This window comes from Diorhabda sublineata, chromosome 8 (assembly GCF_026230105.1).
Source record: "Diorhabda sublineata isolate icDioSubl1.1 chromosome 8, icDioSubl1.1, whole genome shotgun sequence".
NCBI classification, from domain to species: domain Eukaryota; kingdom Metazoa; phylum Arthropoda; class Insecta; order Coleoptera; family Chrysomelidae; genus Diorhabda; species Diorhabda sublineata.
The window spans coordinates 6,776,706-6,799,844 of record NC_079481.1 but is presented as its reverse complement, the minus strand read 5'-3'; the positions used below and the strand labels follow the sequence as shown (position 1 = coordinate 6,799,844).

The following is a 23,139-nucleotide window of genomic DNA, read 5'->3' as shown; positions in this document are numbered from 1 at the left end:
TCCACAATATCTGTCAAAAATTGACTCCAAATGATATCAATTGACCTGAATTGTTGTTAATCGACATCAATCGAAGTCAATAGACATCATAAAACATCATTGATCAATATCAAATGATAATAAAGACTCAATAGGCTTAAATTGATGTTAATCCACAATATCTGTCAAAAATTGACTCCAAATGATCTCAATTGACCTGAATTGTTTTGAATCGACGTCAATAGACATCAACAAACATCAATGATCAACATCAAATGATAATAAAGACTCAATAGGCTTAAATTGATGTTAATCCACAATATCTGTCAAAAATTGACTCCAAATGATCTCAATTGACCTGAATTGTTGTGAATCGACATCAATCGACGTCAATAGACATCAACAAACATCAATGATCAACATCAAATGATAATAAAGACTCAATAGGCTTAAATTGATGTTAATCCACAATATCTGTCAAAAATTGACTCCAAATGATCTCAATTGACCTGAATTGTTGTGAATCGACATCAATCGACGTCAATAGACATCAAAAAACATCAATGATCAACATCAAATGATAATAAAGATTCAATAGGCTTAAATTGATGTTAATCCACAATATCTGTCAAAAATTGACTCCAAATGATCTCAATTGACCTGAATTGTTGTGAATCGACATCAATCGACGTCAATAGACATCAAAAAACATCAATGATCAACATCAAATGATAATAAAGACTCAATAGGCTTAAATTGATGTTAATCCACAATATCTGTCAAAAATTGACTCCAAATAATCTCAATTGACCTGAATTGTTGTGAATCGACATCAATCGACGTCAATAGACATCAAAAAACATCAATGATCAACATCAAATGATAATAAAGACTCAATAGGCTTAAATTGATGTTAATCCACAATATCTGTCAAAAATTGACTCCAAATGATCTCAATTGACCTGAATTGTTGTGAATCGACATCAAATGATAATCAAACTCAACTGGCTTCACTGAATGTCAATAATTAAACTTCTGAAACACCCTTCGAGTCAAATTTTGCTCTAAATTTGCGATGACATAATTTTACACCTAAAAAATTGTTGATTACCAAACATATAATGATGGTTAGGCCTTGTTCAGGTCAAAATATTGAAACAAAACGTTTCCATTTTAACAATTCAAGTGGAAAAACTATAAAAAGATGAAAGGTCAGTGGACAATGGAAGTATACGAGTGGAATTCAATAACATTTTGATATGAAAGCAAACTCTTGCGTTCTAAAAATTCGTTTCATCCCATTTATAAATTGTTCACGTAATTTTCAAACAATTCGAGGATTACATGGAGTAGAAAAACCATGATATTGTATTCAACCATTGAATAGCAATTATTTATCATTCGTTGGAATAAAAATTATACTATTGAACAAAGAAAAAAGTTTCTCGTATTACGAAAAAATACGAGCACAAAAATGGGATAATAGAATTTTTTTTTTTTCATTTAATCCTCTCAAACAACCACCGAAGGTCGTTAATTGAATTAAATAGAATAAAAAGCGTTCATTATAACATTTTTTTGAGCTGCGTGGGTCAAAATACCCCAGGGCTACAAGTGAATTATTCCGATGATCGGTTTTTTCACCCTCATACTACTTTTAAGTGGGTGGTATTAGACCCTCCATATTAATCAAGCAAAGAAATTATTAAATCAATTGTTGCTATAACTTACGAGAGTTTTCTGAAATGTTTCTTATGGAAAAAACAAGTACAAGAATCAAATTTGCCTCAAAACGGAAAAAATTGAGTATCGATATGTCATTAAAACAGTCAAGACTCTAAAAAGACAAAGACGAAATGATGACAACGGTTTTTTCTAAACGAGTAAAGGTAAAAATTGTTAAAAACAACCGTAAGCTAAAAAACAATGCTTTTCTAAGGTTAAAATTCTAGATTTACTTCACCAATCCACCGTATATACCAGATCTACCACCAATGAAATTTGATTTGATTGAAGTTATCGTATATGTCAACGCATATTTTTAGACAGCAAAAAATAGTTAAAAAGTGAAAGGCTTGGCTATACTAAGACTTAAAATGTCTTATTTCATTGTTGGTTCAGAAATTTCTCAAACAATCCTCATAAATAGTCATTTTTGAACAATTCAAAATATTCAATAATGTTTTTTGTTTGTTTCAGAGCTTCGTATTTAGTGTAAAGTCTCCCTCGAACGTTCCACAATTTACTCAATGTGTATCATTCGATTTTTTCACTACACCATCTCAAGAAATAGCCTACAATTTTTTGTGTGTTACTTTCATGTACTTCATACCTTTATTTGTGATAATTGTAGCCTACACCGCCATAATGTGCGAGATATTCAGAAATTCCAAATCTATACAAAGTAAGTCGCTATTTAATCGTTGTATCAATGTGATCCAGTGAATAAACTCCAGTTAAATGAAATAAAATAGAATAGACACTATCTTTATATTTATATTTGTATATATTTTGTCTGTGTTAGTTCATTTCGAGCCCTGTAACAGTGCATTCGATAGTGTTTACCAAAATGTTTTCCCGTCAAGGCAGAAATTAGTTAGTAAAGTGAGGCCGCGAAAAAAACTTTTCATTGGAATAAACTTCAACGAAAATACTTGAAACTTCAGTTTGTCAATAATTATCATCATCAATTATCAAAATAAATTAAAGCCGAATATACCATCGAAGACAGAAGTTGAAAATGTAACTGCTGTAAACTGGAGAAACCGTATTTAAGACGTGAAAAAAAATCAGGAATCATTTTGAAATTAAAACCAAACCAATTTGATTTTTATGATATTTAATATGATGATCTTCAATTTGAGATACAATTACATATTTTTCTCAGGGAAAAATGCTTGGTATGTTACTCAGATTTACAGAGAGTTTAGTTTGAGACCCGTATACTACTATTCCAGCCCTATTTCGCATACCAGTTTGAAGAATACAACTATATTAGAAAGGGCACAATCTATACAGTCTCTGTTGTGAGTTTGGAGACGTCACGTGGTTTAATGTTTGCTGGGGGGGTCATCAATAGTGAACGTTTTTGGTGAATTTGTGAATTGGAATATATAACACTTTTATTTGTAAGAATTAAGCCCAACCAATGAAAAGCTGAACTAGATTCTATTCTGGTTGAAATTGCTTCTTCAATATCAACAGTAAAATATTCAGTAGCAGAGTTTAAATGAGGCTGTATGACCTGCGAAGACCAGAATCGCAGTGGTCGACCAAATTAAGTGACGACTCTAGAAATGCTGAAGAAAATCCGCTGGATGATCGTCGACTGATAATATGCGTGCTGATAATCATAGTGGATATCAAAATAACGGATTAAAAAGGGAGAGCCAGCTTCAAAGAAAGCAGAGTCCATTCCATTTCCAGAAAATGTTATAGTGTCATTTTTTCCGGGATGGTCGTGGAATAATTTTCATCTACTATCTTCAAAAAGGAAAAACTATCAACTGCGAGTTTCATACAAGCTTATTGCAGCGAAAAATCAATCAAAAGCAACCGCATTTGGTTAAGTAGAAAGTGTTGTTTCATCAAGACTATACACCAGCTCTCCTCGGATTATTTTCTGTACCCAGACTTGAAAAATAGGCTCGGTGGTCAAATATTTTCCAAAACTACGAGAATTAACGATTCTTATTATAAAAACTGAAAATACGCTTACACTATTCACTATTTCAGGTGAGTCACAACCTTTATCCGATGGAAAGATAAGACTCAGGCGTTCAGCAGTTAATATAGAAAAAGCAAAATGCAGAACTCTAAAAATGACTATAATAATAGTAGCTGTTTATATTTGGTGTTGCACTCCATACGCAATTATTACTTTATGGTAAGTACCAGACATCTACTATAGATCAAGTTAAGTTAGATTAGGTTAGGTAACTCAAAAATTCTTCCATATTACTTAACCAATCAATTTAATCCATTAAATATAAAGTGGAGATGCTTCAATCAACTGTTTGATTTATGTAGACAGTTCTGCCTTTAGTAGTCTTTTAGTAAGTAATATTTACATAAATAAAATCAAGAAATTGTGAGGTTATTCCGAGCAAACAAAACAGACGATATACTTTTGATATTTATAATCATTTTCTATTTCTGTTAACCATTGTAGTAGCCACCGTCATTAGCTACATGTCATCTATAATCTAATAAACTGGAACTACATGCATGGAAAATTTGTCATAATGGAAAATTTTGACAACAACGAAACTCGAAATGAACGATTCACGTAGCGATAACGATCAGAACGAAGCGAGTGAAAACCGAGAACGGTATCCTGAATAAACGCCGCCACATGTCACCTGCATTTCAAATTATATTTTACCTTATCCGTGGTTAGAAAGGACTCTCTTAAAGGTTATTGAATCCCTGTTTTCAGGATATACTTTATTACTTTCTTCTACAGGGAATACAATCGATGCGAACCAAACATTGAGATTTACACGTCGTGTGAAACAGAACTCTTATATCTATTTTTTCTTTAAAAAACAATACAATCAATGTTTTCAGCTCTTAAGTTATATATATTTGTAATTCTAAGTTTATCTTTAGTCTCTGAACATGATATTTTGGTTATCGAAACAAGCGTCGAGTTATTTTACCAAATTAACAAAATTATCTTCATATTTCACCTGTAGTGAGGAAAATATCGGATCTACGACGTTCACAAACATTCAAAAGTCAACACGGATTTAGAGACTTTAGTTTTCATCAAGCTTTATTAGCTTGGGAGCTTAGGGTAGATTGATACGTAAGGTGATGGTCATAGAAGATCCTGGACTGATCTATAGATGGTGGTAGCTGCTTGAAACATCGGTATCATAGAAGAACTTGATCTGATCTATAGATGGCGGTAGCTGCTTGAAACATCGGTATCATAGAAGAACTTGATCTGATCTATAGATGACGGTAGCTGCTTGAAACATCGGTGCCATAGAGGAGCTTGGCCTGATCTATAGATGGCGGTAGCTGCTTGAAACATCGATGTTATAGAAAATCCTGCACTGATTTATAGATGGCGGTAGCTGCTTGAAACATCGGTGTCATAGAGGAGCTTGGCTTGATCTATAGATGGCGGTACTGCTTGAAACATCGGTCCATAACTTACCACCCGAAACAAAACAACAATCAATTTTTGTGTGTTTTTTGTTGCGCTAGGTACTTCTGGGACCGTCCACTGTATGTTTTATATTTCAAATTTCTTGCAGGTATATGATAGATAGAGAAAGTGCAGAACGTTTACCGGAATGGATACAAGAAACGTTTTTTATAATGGTGGTCACAAATAGTTGCGCAAATCCCATAATTTACGGCAGCTATATAATAACTTGCAAAAAAAAACGTAAATACGTCGCGTGTTTCGACAAAAAACAAAACTGCATCAATGGTAAGCTATACCATTTTATTTTTATCTGAAATTTTCTTATTTGTCTATCCACTACAAGTCTTAAATTATGCTATGACTAAATTTTATTGCAAAGCTCTTTTTGTTATTAATTTTTTATGTTAAAGATATTAAAACAAACTGAGAATGTTGTATTGTTGCTATAGAGTAATAATAAAGTTAGAAACAGCTTGTTCAAGTCGTTCCGAACAGTAGATAGAGAGAGAAAAAACATCGGTATACCACTTAGTATCTCACTCTACTCTATTCTGATTGGATCGCTACGAACTGTCTAATTCTACATCTATTTTCATGTTTTCATTTCTTTCTTTCAATTTCTTCTTTGCATGTCTTCTAATTTTACTATTTATATTCATAATTTCTGTATCGATGCTAGTATATACGAGGGTTGTTTCTTTTGCATGCGTTTGAGCCGATTAGAAATATTTTTACCATTCCGATTAAGGTACCTCCAAAACATATGATTTCAACGCTTTAACTGCTTCTTCAGGTGTAGAAAAACGTTAAACTCGCGATTTATTTTTCATCTACGGGAATAAGAAGCAATTATTTGGTACCAAACAAGAAATGTACGGCGTAGGTATGAGCCATAGATTCAGAAACGTTTTGGTTTGAACTGATGTGTGAGAGCTGGTATTATCGTGATGGAGATTCGTCTTCTGCGATTGTTTATTGAAACAATCGATTCTGGAGGACGAAATTCTTCATGTAGCGAAGAGTGAATTCGGAAAGTCGGCTCAAAGATTACTCGTTTAAGTACGTCACCATTAAAAATGATGACGATGACGAAATCGTGTATCATCTATTTATTTGAATATTTACTATTTAATGATGTGCACATATGGTATGTTCCCTATCTAAAAATAAGGGGTTGGGGAAGTTTTAGCTCAAACTATTATGGGAAACTAAATATGCATCAGTTTCATTGTATATGTTATAAACCGCAATGCATGATTATTGGATCGTTATATGCCTGAATGAATATACAAATTTAGACAATAATCACGTTCGGAATTTCCAACTAATAAATAAATTATCTATATATCATTTTACGTGGAATATTTGAGAAGTTTTCGACTTGATTATTCAAAATTCAGGTTTGTTTTTAATATTGAATAACCACTCGAGTAAAGGTTTTGACAAAATTTTATGAAATCGTTATCAAATATTTGTTTTTGAAAGGCAAACATTTACATATTTCATATTGTAGGACTCTTCTGGTTTAACCATAACGGTGGGCTTAATTGGGGAAAAATTGCTGTCTAATGAAGTCCAAACAGGAAAAAGTTATCGGGGATTAGATCTGCAAAATACGAAACAATTTCAAATATAATATGGACAAATGGGGTCGTTTTTCCACCCTTCAAGTACTACGTTATAATCGAAGTTTTTACTTTTTTATGATAGCTATGAATTTTATACTAAGTTTTACGTCTTTTCACGCCTTCGAGTCGCTTCAGCACATGCCTCAGCTGAGTAAATGTGTAGAGTAGAGGATTTTAACAAAATTTTATGAAATCGTTATCGAATAATTGTTTTTGACATGCAAGCATTTACATACTTCATATTGTAGGACTTTCCTGGTTTAACGGTGGGGTGAAAAAAATCTTTCAATTTAATTTGTCCCTAACCTCAAAATAACCTCTTAATGACGTTTTAATTGGGAAAAAATTCTGTTCAGTGAAATTCAAACAGGAAAAAGTTATCGGGGATTAGATCTGGAAAATACGAAACAATTCCAAATACAATTTGGACAAATGAGGTCGTTTTTCTACGATTCCACCCTTCAAATACTGCATTATAATCGAGGTTTTTACCCTTTTAAGATAGCTATGAATTTTATACTAAGTTTTACGTCTTTTCACGCCTTCGAGTCGCTTCAGCACATGCCTCAGCTGAGTAAATGTGTAGAGTAGAGGATTTTAACAAAATTTTATGAAATCGTTATCGAATAATTGTTTTTGACATGCAAGCATTTACATACTTCATATTGTAGGACTTTCCTGGTTTAACGGTGGGGTGAAAAAAATCTTTCAATTTAATTTGTCCCTAACCTCAAAATAACCTCTTAATGACGTTTTAATTGGGAAAAAATTCTGTTCAGTGAAATTCAAACAGGAAAAAGTTATCGGGGATTAGATCTGCAAAATACGAAACAATTTCAAATATAATATGGACAAATGGGGTCGTTTTTCTACGATTCCACCCTTCAAATACTGCATTATAATCGAGGTTTTTACCCTTTTAAGATAGCTATGAATTTTATACTAAGTTTTACGTCTTTTCACGCCTTCGAGTCGCTTCAGCACATGCCTCAGCTGAGTAAATGTGTAGAGTAGAGGATTTTAACAAAATTTTATGAAATCGTTATCGAATAATTGTTTTTGAAATGCAAACATTTACATACTTCATATTGTAGGACTTTCCTGGTTTAACGGTGGGGTGAAAAAAATCTTTCAATTTAATTTGCCCTAACCTCAAAATAACCTCTTAATGACGTTTGAATTGGGAAAAAATTGCTGTTCAGTGAAATCCAAACAGGAAAAAGTTATCGGGGACTAGATCTGGAAAATACGAAACAATTCCAAATACAATTTGGACAAATGAGGTCGTTTTTCTACGATTCCACCCTTCAAATACTGCATTATAATCAAGGTTTTTACCCTTTTAAGATAGCTATGAATTTTATACTAAGTTTTACGTCTTTTCACGCCTTCGAGTCGCTTCAGCACATGCCTCAGCTGAGTAAATGTGTAGAGTAGAGGATTTTAACAAAATTTTATGAAATCGTTATCGAATAATTGTTTTTGAAATGCAAACATTTACATACTTCATATTGTAGGACTTTCCTGGTTTAACGGTGGGGTGAAAAAAATCTTTCAATTTAATTTGCCCTAACCTCAAAATAACCTCTTAATGACGTTTTAATTGGGAAAAAATTGCTGTTCAGTGAAATCCAAACAGGAAAAAGTTATCGGGGACTAGATCTGGAAAATACGAAACAATTCCAAATACAATTTGGACAAATGAGGTCGTTTTTCTACGATTCCACCCTTCAAATACTGCATTATAATCAAGGTTTTTACCCTTTTAAGATAGCTATGAATTTTATACTAAGTTTTACGTCTTTTCACGCCTTCGAGTCGCTTCAGCACATGCCTCAGCTGAGTAAATGTGTAGAGTAGAGGATTTTAACAAAATTTTATGAAATCGTTATCGAATAATTGTTTTTGAAATGCAAACATTTACATACTTCATATTGTAGGACTTTCCTGGTTTAACGGTGGGGTGAAAAAAATCTTTCAATTTAATTTGCCCTAACCTCAAAATAACCTCTTAATGACGTTTTAATTGGGAAAAAATTGCTGTTCAGTGAAATCCAAACAGGAAAAAGTTATCGGGGACTAGATCTGGAAAATACGAAACAATTCCAAATACAATTTGGACAAATGAGGTCGTTTTTCTACGATTCCACCCTTCAAATACTGCATTATAATCAAGGTTTTTACCCTTTTAAGATAGCTATGAATTTTATACTAAGTTTTACGTCTTTTCACGCCTTCGAGTCGCTTCAGCACATGCCTCAGCTGAGTAAATGTGTAGAGTAGAGGATTTTAACAAAATTTTATGAAATCGTTATCGAATAATTGTTTTTGAAATGCAAACATTTACATACTTCATATTGTAGGACTTTCCTGGTTTAACGGTGGGGTGAAAAAAATCTTTCAATTTAATTTGCCCTAACCTCAAAATAACCTCTTAATGACGTTTTAATTGGGAAAAAATTGCTGTTCAGTGAAATCCAAACAGGAAAAAGTTATCGGGGACTAGATCTGGAAAATACGAAACAATTCCAAATACAATTTGGACAAATGAGGTCGTTTTTCTACGATTCCACCCTTCAAATACTGCATTATAATCAAGGTTTTTACCCTTTTAAGATAGCTATGAATTTTATACTAAGTTTTACGTCTTTTCACGCCTTCGAGTCGCTTCAGCACATGCCTCAGCTGAGTAAATGTGTAGAGTAGAGGATTTTAACAAAATTTTATGAAATCGTTATCGAATAATTGTTTTTGAAATGCAAACATTTACATACTTCATATTGTAGGACTTTCCTGGTTTAACGGTGGGGTGAAAAAAATCTTTCAATTTAATTTGTCCCTAACCTCAAAATAACCTCTTAATGACGTTTTAATTGGAAAAAAATTGCTGTTCAGTGAAATTCAAACAGGAAAAAGTTATCGGGGACTAGATCTGGAAAATACGAAACAATTCCAAATACAATTTGGACAAATGGGTCGTTTCTCTACGATTCCACCCTTCAAATACTGCATTATAATCGAGGTTTTTACCCTTTTAAGATAGCTATGAATTTTATACTAAGTTTTACGTCTTTTCACGCCTTCGAGTCGCTTCAGCACATGCCTCAGCTGAGTAAATGTGTAGAGTAGAGGATTTTAACAAAATTTTATGAAATCGTTATCGAATAATTGTTTTTGAAATGCAAACATTTACATACTTCATATTGTAGGACTTTCCTGGTTTAACGGTGGGGTGAAAAAAATCTTTCAATTTAATTTGTCCCTAACCTCAAAATAACCTCTTAATGACGTTTTAATTGGAAAAAAATTGCTGTTCAGTGAAATCCAAACAGGAAAAAGTTATCGGGGATTAGATCTGGAAAATACGAAACAATTCCAAATACAATTTGGACAAATGGGTCGTTTCTCTACGATTCCACCCTTCAAATACTGCATTATAATCGAGGTTTTTACCCTTTTAAGATAGCTATGAATTTTATACTAAGTTTTACGTCTTTTCACGCCTTCGAGTCGCTTCAGCACATGCCTCAGCTGAGTAAATGTGTAGAGTAGAGGATTTTAACAAAATTTTATGAAATCGTTATCGAATAATTGTTTTTGAAATGCAAACATTTACATACTTCATATTGTAGGACTTTCCTGGTTTAACGGTGGGGTGAAAAAAATCTTTCAATTTAATTTGTCCCTAACCTCAAAATAACCTCTTAATGACGTTTTAATTGGAAAAAAATTGCTGTTCAGTGAAATCCAAACAGGAAAAAGTTATCGGGGATTAGATCTGGAAAATACGAAACAATTCCAAATACAATTTGGACAAATGGGTCGTTTCTCTACGATTCCACCCTTCAAATACTGCATTATAATCGAGGTTTTTACCCTTTTAAGATAGCTATGAATTTTATACTAAGTTTTACGTCTTTTCACGCCTTCGAGTCGCTTCAGCACATGCCTCAGCTGAGTAAATGTGTAGAGTAGAGGATTTTAACAAAATTTTATGAAATCGTTATCGAATAATTGTTTTTGACATGCAAGTATTTACATACTTCATATTGTAGGACTTTCCTGGTTTAACGGTGGGGTGAAAAAAATCTTTCAATTTAATTTGTCCCTAACCTCAAAATAACCTCTTAATGACGTTTTAATTGGGAAAAAATTCTGTTCAGTGAAATTCAAACAGGAAAAAGTTATCGGGGATTAGATCTGCAAAATACGAAACAATTTCAAATATAATATGGACAAATGGGGTCGTTTTTCCACCCTTCAAGTACTACGTTATAATCGAAGTTTTTACTTTTTTAAGATAGTCATGAATATTACACTAGTTTTTGCGTTTTTCCACGCTTTGGAGTCGCTTCAGCACATGCCTCAGCTGAATAAATGTGTAGAGTAGAGGATTTTAACAAAATTTTATGAAATCGTTATCGAATAATTGTTTTTGAAATGCAAACATTTACATACTTCATATTGTAGGACTTTCCTGGTTTAACGGTGGGGTGAAAAAAATCTTTCAATTTAATTTGTCCCTAACCTCAAAATAACCTCTTAATGACGTTTTAATTGGGAAAAAATTCTGTTCAGTGAAATTCAAACAGGAAAAAGTTATCGGGGATTAGATCTGGAAAATACGAAACAATTCCAAATACAATTTGGACAAATGGGTCGTTTCTCTACGATTCCACCCTTCAAATACTGCATTATAATCGAGGTTTTTACCTTTTTAGAATAGCTATGAATTTTATACTAAGTTTTACGTCTTTTCACGCTTTCGAGTCGCTTCAGCACATGCAGTCTTCTCAGCTGAGTAGATGTGTAGAGTAGGTGCTAAGTTTCATCCATTTTGCTGTCTTTTATCTGACTGACTGCTTCAGCCATCATCACAAAAATGCTTTGATTAATCAGCAACGAAAACTGCTAAGAAACGTTAATAATTCTTTGTTGTTTTTAATTGTTTGTAAGCTCGCGTGGCGCTTTATTTGAACAGAGCTTGCGTTTACCCAAATTTGAAGTTTATATCTTAGGGCTTCAATAATAAACATTTCGTTTGGAACTCGAGAGGGGGATCAACAGTTTACCGACTCCTGGTCTAAAATATACTTTCACCTCTATCATGTGAACTTTTCTTGATTAAGGGTTCGGCCCCATTTGAGCGCTACTACATTTTTACCAAATCACTTAATGAAGTATCACTAGAGTTTGTGTCGAGTATGATGAAGTTATAATTAATAAACTTTGAAATTTGTGGTTAACGTTCGTTAATCTAGTTATTTTCGAACGTTAATTAAATATCCGGTAGTTGATTTTTGTTGTAAAGTATTGTATTAGTTAATTAATTTCTTTGTCGTTCAGTATTCGTTTATTTTATGTCTCAAATACAATTTTATAGTAAAGTTTCTCGTCAACATGATTCTTCTGCCTTTCTAAACACGAAGAGTCGTAAGTAATAAGAGCGACAGACTTTTAAAGGTTGTTGAATGCCTTTTTGTCCTCCAAAAAAAAAAATAACGTATTAAAGTAAAATATTAGTATAAGTAAAGTATTAAAGCGAAAATTTAGACAACATAAACGTACACTAAAAAAAACCTACGTCACATCACATTCGTGGTATACGAAAAATAACCGGAATTATTTTTTAAATGCTATATATTCACACATATTTACAAAACAACCTTTTATTATGTATTACAAGTAATACACTTGTCCCGGCGGAGCTTCCACTGTTCGAAACATTGTTTGAACTCATCTGTAGAGTTGGTTGCAACCTCCTGTCTCGTTCTTTTCTTGATGTCTTCAATGTTTCCAAATCGCCGTCCTTTCATGCCCCTTTTCATGCGTGGAAACAAGAAAAAGTCGTACGGAGCCAGGTCAGGCGAGTATAGTGCGTGGGACAGCGGAACCATGTTATTTTTAAACAGAATCTGGTTAACAGTGATGGCCGAGTGTGCAGATGCGTTGTCATGATGGAAGAACCAGTCACCTGTTTGCTGAACCGATCTCCAAGATATTCCAATGATTTCAGACACTTCAATTGTCTGTCGACGGTCTTTGCACACAAGCTCCCGAATTCTTTCAACATTTTCATCGATTCGGGCAGTTGATGAACGTCCAGAGCGAGGTTTGTCGTCAATCGACATGTCGTCATTTTTAAATCGAGAAAACCACTCATACGCTTGAGTTTTCTCATCATAAAAAAACGAAACAGTCACTAGTGACGAACAGAACGTGGCAGGTCAACGGTCCGCGCGGCGCTGAACAGGCGACGAGTTGCGCTAGACAGGCCCTAGCGGCAGAAATCAGTATTACAAAAGCTATTCCGGTTACTTTTGGGTAGATGGAATTATGTTGAAGAGCTCGGAAAAGCATTTGCATTGGTAGTATCGGTTAACAAAGTCAGATCTGTGACCTTTCTTCTATGCTCTAAGCTGTCCAAATTCCTTGTCAACTTTTCGTCGAATTGCTCTCTTCTGTATTGAGTCGAGCATCCTCAAGGTATGATTGGGAGACCAACTCATAGATAATTAGAAGCTCTTACTGATAACTTTTCGATGTTAAAGATGGCACCCTTTGTGGTTTTTTCTCCATCTTTTATGTGTTATTAACTATAAATATCATTTTAAAATGAAAATATAGATTCTAGTCAAGCAAACATACAAGGATGTCTTCTTCCCTTGCATGGCAAAGTAGATCTATAGAACATATTGATAAAGTGTCCGAAAAAAATCAGGGAAACCAATCGTAGAAGACGAATCAATCTCCAACATCTAATCTCCAAAGCGAGCTATCACATTTCAGATAAAACAAAAACGTTTTTGAGCTGTTAAAATAACGAATTGGATGTTTTTTTTATTTGTGTATCTCAAAAATTAGACAACTACACTCATATACGAGGTCTGGCTATTAAATAACGAGATTGGTTATGAAAAAGGGTTTTACCTTCCCTTCAATATACTCTTTTTTGGTGAGTGCGTTTAAGATCTCGGCTTTACCGCTTCCATCGATTCAAATTGAGTCTCTTTCAAAGCAGATTTTATCTTCGAAACAAAAAAAAGTGACACGGTGCCAAAGCTGGTGATTACGGTGGGTGTTCGAGCACTGTAGTGCGCTTACTGGCCAAAAACTGCTTTGTCCTGGTGCAAGTTTTTCCAAAACTCGGATAGCCAGACCTCGTATGAATTCTAGATACATACAATACATTTTAGAAACGAATTCTACCACCAGGTTATTTAAAGGGTTCTGTCGGTTTTTATCCAGTATATTTCACCTTTACTTCAATCATCATTAACATCTTATTATGTAACAAATTTGCGTCAGTCTTCAGCTTATTATTTTTATTCAATATTATAGTGGTAAATTTCATTTACAGTTATTAAGTTTTGTCCAAATCGTTTTGGAAATCAAGATTTTTCGTTATACTGTTTTGTCTGTTACTGAACGACAAAATTTATTAACCGTCAGTTTTTCACAGACGATGTTTTATTAACATGAGAAATTAGATTTTTTTACTTACAAATCGGGACCAATTGGATTTCAATTCAATTTTCTCGAACAAATAATATGACACCAGCTGTTATCGTACCTCATTTTCCTTCAGTTAATTTTCCGCGAATTAAAAGAAGAATCCATAGTATTCGCAGCTGTTTTATACAAATTATCATCAAAGATTATTGAATTATTTGATTAGACAACTTCGTCAAAAGTATAATGACAATTAGATGTGATAGAATTCATTCGTTACATTGCGAAAAATGGTTAGTACGAAAAAATATTTTCTAAGCACAAAATCATTTATAACGATTTTCTATTCGTATGGGTACTTAAAAACAGATGAAAAAATATGGAATCAATTCCTAAAATGAGCTTTCAACTGTATATATACACGGAAGCATAAAAAAGTTGCACGCTCTAGCGAAAAATCTGTTTTTTTCTGATTTTAACATCTCAAAGCCATTAGTTTTAGCTATGTAACGAGTTATTTTTGTTATTTTTTTCGTAAAGAGAAAATATCGAACTAAAAGAAATTTTAAACAATGATTTAATTAACATATTTTTGAATATCACAGTTTTATAAAACAGAAAAACTAATTGACCTCTTTCAATCCTGCCTTCTTTCAGATGGAGAAATGCCCAGTTCGAATGGTAGCAGAAATTTTGTAAGAAAGAAGCTAAAGTGCTTTCTCCGTTTGAGGAAAGGTGAGGAGATTACATTTTTCGTATTTTATATTTTGCTCTTATCAATACGTGAAAACGAAACGATGACAGGTTGAACAGATAGATTCCATCAAACTTAGTCGAAAACCATCACGGATAAAAGCTAGGAAACAATAAAAATATAGAAGCTCCGATTCCGGCTATGATTTGAGAACAATTTTCACGATTTATTTTCAATTTTTAACGTTCAATGTATTATAAAAAACTTTTCTGGAGTCGTCACCTCATTTGGCGATGCTGATCCTCGGCCTCGTTTAAACTCTGTTACTCAATATTTCACTCTTGAAAACGAAGGATCAGTTTCATCCAGAGTAGAACTCGATATGCTGTATAGATTGATTGAAAAAGTCACTACACGAAGAAAGCTCGGCCTGATGAAACACAACTGTATCTAAAGATTGCAGTTGATTCTAATACATGATAGAGAAATTTCCGAAACTCAGCGAGGCAAAAATTAAAGAAGGGAATATCCATTAGTCCAATAATACAAAAACTAATGACACAAACTTTGAAGGAAAGCTGAACGATCTGGACAAAATCGCTTGGGAATTATTTGTGAAAATGTAAAATAACAATTTTATGCAAAACTTCACAAAGAAACCTGATGCGTCAACTTTTTACAGTTGATATATTATTGTTTGGCGGCCATAAAACGTTCAAAATCTGGTATTAGTTTCCTGCGAATCAAGCGCCGGGTAGAACGTACTACATTCTCCTTAAATATCGTTTCATATTTTTTCAAAATCCCTTTAATTTTTAATCGCCCTTAGTCCAAAACATTCCCAAACCATCACCAAGCCTCCACCGTTTTTTACAGTTGACATTACACATAGATCTAGCATCCATTCTTGCTCAAACTTCAAAACTTTGACGCATCACCCCATAACTGCAACCCTTTTAATTTTATTTTGACGTCTCAATAGATTCCGTAGATTCATTGAACCGAGCTGTTATCTTTGCGCAGTCAATCATGTTTACTAATTATTTATTTTCTATATAATTTCGTTCTTATAAAATTTCAATTAAGACTTTGGGATAATGATGTTTATTTAGTTCTCAACAATTTTCATCTTGTTTGTGTATTTTCGGTATTGAAATTAATAAACGACTGTCTGTATATTTCGGTTAAGTCTACCTGAGACTAATCATGAACTTGTTTGTGCGAACGCCTTTTATATATACATATATTTTTTTCGTTTCAAACTGTAGATGATATAATTAATTTTCTTATATTATCTCACTTCAAGGACTGTAAAAAGTTTGTGATCGCAAAATTGATATACCGGGGAGAGATGTAAAGAAGCGTTCATAATACATATCCCACGACAAAAGTGATGAATAAGTTTTACCAGCTCTAAAACTCAACACTGACTTTCTGGGGGTCTTCGAATCTATATTCAAGTTACTAGAAAGAGCTAAATACAAAATTTCAATCTTCCCCGCTCTTTTTATTTTGAAATTTGTTTGTTTGGTTCGCAAAAGCTCTCAATTATGGTCTAGGGCTGCTTATCTAGCCACGGAACTGTCGATTTAACCAAAATTGATGGGATTATGAAAATGGAACAGTTTTACAACATGACGACGAGCCCAAGCATAATTCCAAATTATGCGGAAGATATTTGGAAGAGAAAGATGCACAAGGGGTGTTAACATACATGGTTTGGAATCCTCAGAGCCCGGATCTCAATCCCATTGAACTTTTTGGGGGAGAACTTGACCAGAACGTTCGTAATTGTGCTTTATACTAAAATTGAAACAATATATTATGAGATACTATGAACGAATTGATTGACAATATTCCGAGGAAGGTTTTTGAGAAAAAATCAACTTAGCTAACTAGCATAGACGTTCCAGACGTTCCCGAAGTATCTGGCATGACATAGAGATGGCAGTACTTGCTTGAAAAATACCGCGGCACGTTGTTTATTATTTGTCATCAATAGTAAACGTTTTCAGGGAAAAATTGGCCATCGTCATAAAAGCTGAACTAGATTCAACTCTGGATAAGACTGTTCCTTCGTTATTAACAATAATCACAATGGATTAAAAACAGTCTTTGGTAATTAAGCAATAGAAAAGCAATGGAAATTCTTTTTTCAGTGAATAATCGTAGACACTAAAGTATGAATATATGAAAAAAAAAATTATATAATTCTAAACATTTCCGTCTGATATAAAAGATTTATTTTTACCCTGTTGGAAATCATACCACCAACTGATTGCAGGTACACGTGGGCACTAAAAATAGAAACCATTTCATTACGTATCGGGAAAACATAATTATTATATCGTTTTCCGTTGTTAGTAGAAAATTTTTATATAATTAGAAATATGAAAGATATGAAATTAATAATAAGACACGTGATTGGATTCTGAATTGAAATACGTATCATTAAACGTTTTGAAAGATATAACATGAAATGAAATAGTAATCGTAATCTGTAATTGATACGAGGAATATACAGAAAGATGACAATTATTAATATAAATTCCTGATTCGAAAATATACATTGAAAGGCATACATACGGGCAATTGAAAATTATAAAATCGTAAAATTTACACGTATCATTGCCTTCGTTGAACCTCATCGACGTTATTTGCTGATAATAGTGGAAATATAAATAAAACAAAAAAAATAATATTATATATCAAGTGCCTTGTACTAATTACGACGCTGTCTACATAGGACAAACATCTCAGTATTTAGAAAATAGACTAAATGGTCATCAATACGATAAAAAAAATAGAACTGCATGAAATATCAAAAAAACATAAATTCAATTATAAAGATTCAAAAATTCTTGAAACGGAATCTACTACACGGAAAAGAAAAAGCTATAAATGATGAAAAAGACCTAAATAATTTGAGTAAAATTTATAGCTCTACGTCAATTTTATCAATCTTTCGAAAATTACTAAAAAAACTAATTTTGAAACAGAGAAAAGACCTGAAATCAACAATATTAAGAAACATAAACATATCAAGAAGTCTAAGAAGTAATTAAAGAAATTTATAAATTTAAAGAGATATGGTTGCTGGGAAACCACCAATGTAGAAAATTAGTAGAAAATTAGAATTGACGCAATTTTCTCAGCATTCAAATGTACCAAACATTCCAAATGAATTGAACCCGTTCAATATAACCAATTGTTGAAATTCCAATATAAATTATTGGAATTAGAATTTAAATATTTCTAATTTTGTTCTATAAATAAACAATTTTATTTAATTTCTTATTTTTTAAACCTTACATCCTAAATAAATAATATGAAGAAACGTGCTTAACTTATTTTTATATTAATGTTAATAACCAATACACACGGTCGCCAAAAAAATGTACTTAACACGTCAGGAAACTGTTTTTTGGGTCTCGCAGACTTCCAGGACTCGCCGCAGAATCTACTCGCATGAAAAAACACTCGTTATGTAAATTTCTATTTCTTATGTAACTTTTTATATAATTACTTCATTTAGGTAACTCGCTTAATTATTAATCGATTTCGGAGTACAATGGGCAAACTATTTCTGAAGATGTTACAGAAAATAACGCTCTAGGACGCTCATGTTCATATAATAACTTTTCGAAATTCTGCTTTTCAGATTTATGTGAAAATTTAATAGATAAATATTATCAAATTGTCGTACAAGTTTCTGAATATTATTTTTGATGAATCGAAACGTTGAAGTCCTGACCTGAATTTCTGCTTCAATTCATGCTGAATTAAGCCACAAATCGGCTTAATTAACATATTCTTGTTATGTAAATCCCAGATATATGCAAAAACGTTAAACACGAGGATCTATGAAGATATTCTGGATCCATTGTTATGTCAAGGATTTTATTAGATGCAAAACATCATTCTACATATAAATTCAAAATTTTTTGCTGTAAGATAAGTTGCTGGCAATAACTAATATAAAAATTTGATTTTAAACATTTGAAACTAAAAATTTATACCCGAATGTATGTTTTTTTTTTCAATAAAGGATACGTATTTAAACTCAAAAAGGACCTAATATAGTTATCATTATCGTGAGGAAATTAATTTTAGTTATCACGTGAGTTGTCAGTAAATATATCAGAAACAGGAAATGAAGCTGTGACAATGAAAATTTAGAACTTTATCGATTCAATATATAGTACGGGTACAATAGAAATAAGACCGAAATTAAATTGGGCCCTTCTGAGTTGCTAGATTCTCAGAGGTTTTCGGTTAGTAACAAAATTACTGGCACGGGTTTTCGAAATTTTGGAATAACTCGAAAACTAAGAGGAATACGAAAAAACTGCCCTAACAAAAATTGTAGAGCATAAAATTTTCTAAAAAAAATGTTTCTAGCTATTTTTTCGTTAGAGCCACTATTTTTGAGTAAATCTCCTCAACGTCGAAAGTAGGAACATCCGCTCACGAAATCAAGCAAATTCAGCGCACATGAAAACTGCTCTAACTCCTGGAAAACTACTTCGTTTTCAAAAAATTAAAATGCATCATGATTATTGAGATCTCTATTTTCTATACGGGTAATTTTCGCCTTGGAAAATTTTTGGAAATCTTGCGAGATGTATTGGCCACATAAACGCTTGAAGTTTCAATGGAAATATTCCATCAATCGCTGTATAAACAAGCAAATCCAACGGGAGATTCGTCGTTCGTGTTATTTTCAATATTTTCATCAACTTCTTGGTTTCAAATGAATTAACTTCATGAACATGAAAAAATGTCTAGGAACCAATTTTGTGCTGTACAATTTTGACTTGAGTGTACAAACCCATTTTGAGGTGAAAATTTTGAGGTTACGAACAAATACCTAAAATACTTTTTTGTAGATAATTTTGTACTCTACATTTTATGTCACGGTGGTTTTTTTTCAATTCCTAATAGTGTTCGAGTTATTCGCTTTTCAAAATTTCGAAAATACGTGCTTGTAATTTTATTACGAGTTGATAGACTTATTCAGTAGCTCAAAATCGCCTTATTTGCCTGTACTAATACTCAATATATAGAACCATATATCGAAAAAACTAGTAATGAATTCTCATCAAAATTGTCATCGATGTAGAATATAATCACGTTCCGTATTTTTCCGAGAAAACGAAGAATTCAATAAAAACTTTATTAATATGAAAACATGAACTTTTAATATACAAGGAGTTTGTTCAGAAATGCGATAAATCATTTTATTGAAAACAAAGTAAAAAAGAACGTTTTAAATTAATATCGTTCAAAGTATCTGTCATCAAATATCGAAAATTTCATCTTTACAATATAATTTCGAAATACACACAAGCAAAAACATTAAGCTGGTACCACACGATGTGTCCAAAGCTTCCTACGTAGGATGCTGATTGGAGACATCGTGTGGTCGTAGACGAATATTTCATCTCTTGGAATTGGCATGTTGACCATGGAAAGTCGGTTTTTTTCACACACGTGACTTCCTTCTCCTTTTGCATGTGAATGCTACGTGTTTTTTTACATCCTACCTGGAAGGATCCAATGTTCAACTGTAAGTATCCTAATTGATACCCGTCTTGATCAGCGCATTTCCGAAAACGTTTATCAACAGAGAAGCAGGTCAATTCAAATTATTCTTTAATTGTAGTTCGGAGGACGCGGAAACGAGAGCCCAGAGAAAGAAGTGCGGGACACTCAACGAACCCTCGTCTTCTTATGCATTCTGCAAAATTAACATTAAGTTCTATTCTGCATTTTCAAGAGTATTGGATCGTTATCCATTTGTCCACGTGAATCTTCGAGCATTTCCAGATTAATTTTACCCGTCACGCGACCCTCAGAAAAGTACTGACACACGAAACCTCCCTCATTGATATCTACCCAGGCAGGTTTAATTCTTCTTCTACAAAGACGGGAGGGAGAGTACACGCAGCCGATTGACTGTACTGTATACATACACGCACATTTAATTTCCAATTAAAACTTGGAAACAACGGATTTATGTTTGTATTTAATTTTACTGAAATTATCTTCGCTTGTTTTATTAAATACAAAATAAAATTCATAATAATGGGTTCCTTATCTATGCTTATAAGCCGATTATGGTTTTATGGGATATTTGATGACCGGCATTGTAATATTTCGAAAATTAATGAATAGATTACGAGGTAGGCAAAATCTTTTGACCGGTAGAGTATATTACAACCGCAGGAACTACTCTTATTGAATCGTATACTATTTAATCACATGTCGTGTACTTCAAATAACGATTCATGATTAAAATGATTGGTTAGATTGCTGTATGCAAATTTCTACATCAACTGTTTATGTTAAGTCTTCAATCATGACAAAAGGACGTCCAAATCGTTTGTCATTATTTTCATTAAAATCCCTAAATCAATTACGCACCCTTCCATCAATTATTAGATATTTACTATAAAGCTCAATTAGTTATCGGTGAATGTTTGTAGGACGAAGTGAGCGAATTGATTGACATAGCAACAGACGAAGCAACGGACATCGACATAGACGTCAAACGCAATAGCGACGGGAAAAGATTGGCCGACCTTGAACTCCCGTTACATGATTAAATTATAAAAATAACCCCCGTATAATCGTTACGTAGGACGGTGAAAGTAAAAGTTATGAAAAGAAAAAAAAACAACATGCTGAGGTTGTTGAGAAAAGTTGTATTTATTTGAATATAATGATTATATTTTCAACTTTCTATATCTACAATGAACCAAAATAACTTTTTAATGGAAAATTAATTTCTTTTGAAAACTTATATACCCTTACAAATTTGGTAGGGTTCGTATTCAATTTAATTTAGAGTCTTTGTTAACTAATTGAGCAAAAATGAAAGGTATTCCACTTTAAATTAAAACGTGACATATAGTACAGGCAAATAATACAAAAAAAAATTGTGTGTGTGTATGTGTCAGCTCCGACGCACGACTGAAGTTTACTCCTTAAGTTCGATAGTCTAACCAGATGCAAAAAGAGTTTATTTAACTTAAAAAATATTGGTTGATTGCCAGAATATTTTGGGCTTCCTTCATTAATTTTTTTTTTAATCTGGAAGCTCGCTGTCTCTCGGCTGGAGTTTTTGGAGGTTTAGATTTTTTCCTAGTCAAAAAATATAAAAAAAGATTAAATTAGAAAATTTATAAATGCATAATTATAAAAATTTTAACCGACTTTAAGAAAATTGATAAAAAAAGGTTTTTGTAAACATTTTTTTTAAATTATTATAATTAATTTTTTATTTAAAATATAATATTAAACAAAAATGGTTATAAAAAGATAATTATGTCACTAAATCTTTTACATACAATAATAAATAGTACATGAAAATTATTTAAATAAGCTAAAAAATAACTTTTCGAAAGAAAATTATATAAAAACATTATTATAATGAAAAAATATTGTCGATTTTTCTGATAATATTATCGAATTATTGACTACAGTTGTTAATATTTGAAAATTATTTATAAAATAAAGCATAATAACGTGAAAGAATTTATAGACATCGACAAAAAAATTAGGTTAGGTTAGAAATTTTTTATTTTATGTAGATGCGCTCGATAATTCAGATTGGGTTGATTATCTAATTTTTTGTGTTGTTTTCAAATATATATTTATATGAACTACATCGGTAATTATTAAAATATTTAATAAATACAAATTGCACATGCTCATACATATAATACATGAATTATAACGTACCTTGTAACCACGTGTTTGTTAGATGTTCCGGCAAAATCATCTACACCTCTTTCTGCCATAGTTATTTGAAAACACTTTCAGTTCACTTTAGCGGAACACAATGATAATAAAACTTCACAATGACAGCAATATAAGTATGTTGACACTGACAAATTAGAAAGTTGCGCATCATAGGATGCGCGCCAAAAACGTAACGAGGTCATTCATCGATAGATTTTACTCCTCACATTTTTCTCATACCGGGACCCTTATATATGCAAATCGATTCTTAAGGAGTAAACTCTAAAAATAATAATTTCGTCCAAGACGGATGAAACTAAGCAACGCTAAGTGTCAATTAGTAGTTACTTGGCACATCGCGTTTTGAAGGAATAAATAAAGAAATGATTACAAAAATAAAAAGATTTATGAATGAATAATTCAAAGGGCGTGACCATGTCTGTAGATGGAACGAATTTTGTTTTCTTTGCAGCCTGTTC

The 23,139-nt window shown here is 32.5% G+C and overlaps 1 protein-coding gene across 2 annotated transcripts in view; it reads left to right on the top strand.

The window, feature by feature from the left end:
* LOC130447783 (adipokinetic hormone/corazonin-related peptide receptor variant I-like) overlaps nucleotides 1-23,139 on the top strand; it is a 67,327-nt gene that overhangs the window by 40,759 nt on the left and 3,429 nt on the right. For both annotated transcript variants that reach the window (XM_056784797.1, XM_056784796.1), the window contains exons 4-6: nucleotides 2,179-2,383; nucleotides 3,715-3,865; nucleotides 5,247-5,425. In XM_056784797.1, the coding sequence (XP_056640775.1) occupies nucleotides 2,179-2,383; nucleotides 3,715-3,865; nucleotides 5,247-5,425 (535 nt within the window). The remainder of the gene's footprint in view (nucleotides 1-2,178; nucleotides 2,384-3,714; nucleotides 3,866-5,246; nucleotides 5,426-23,139) is intronic.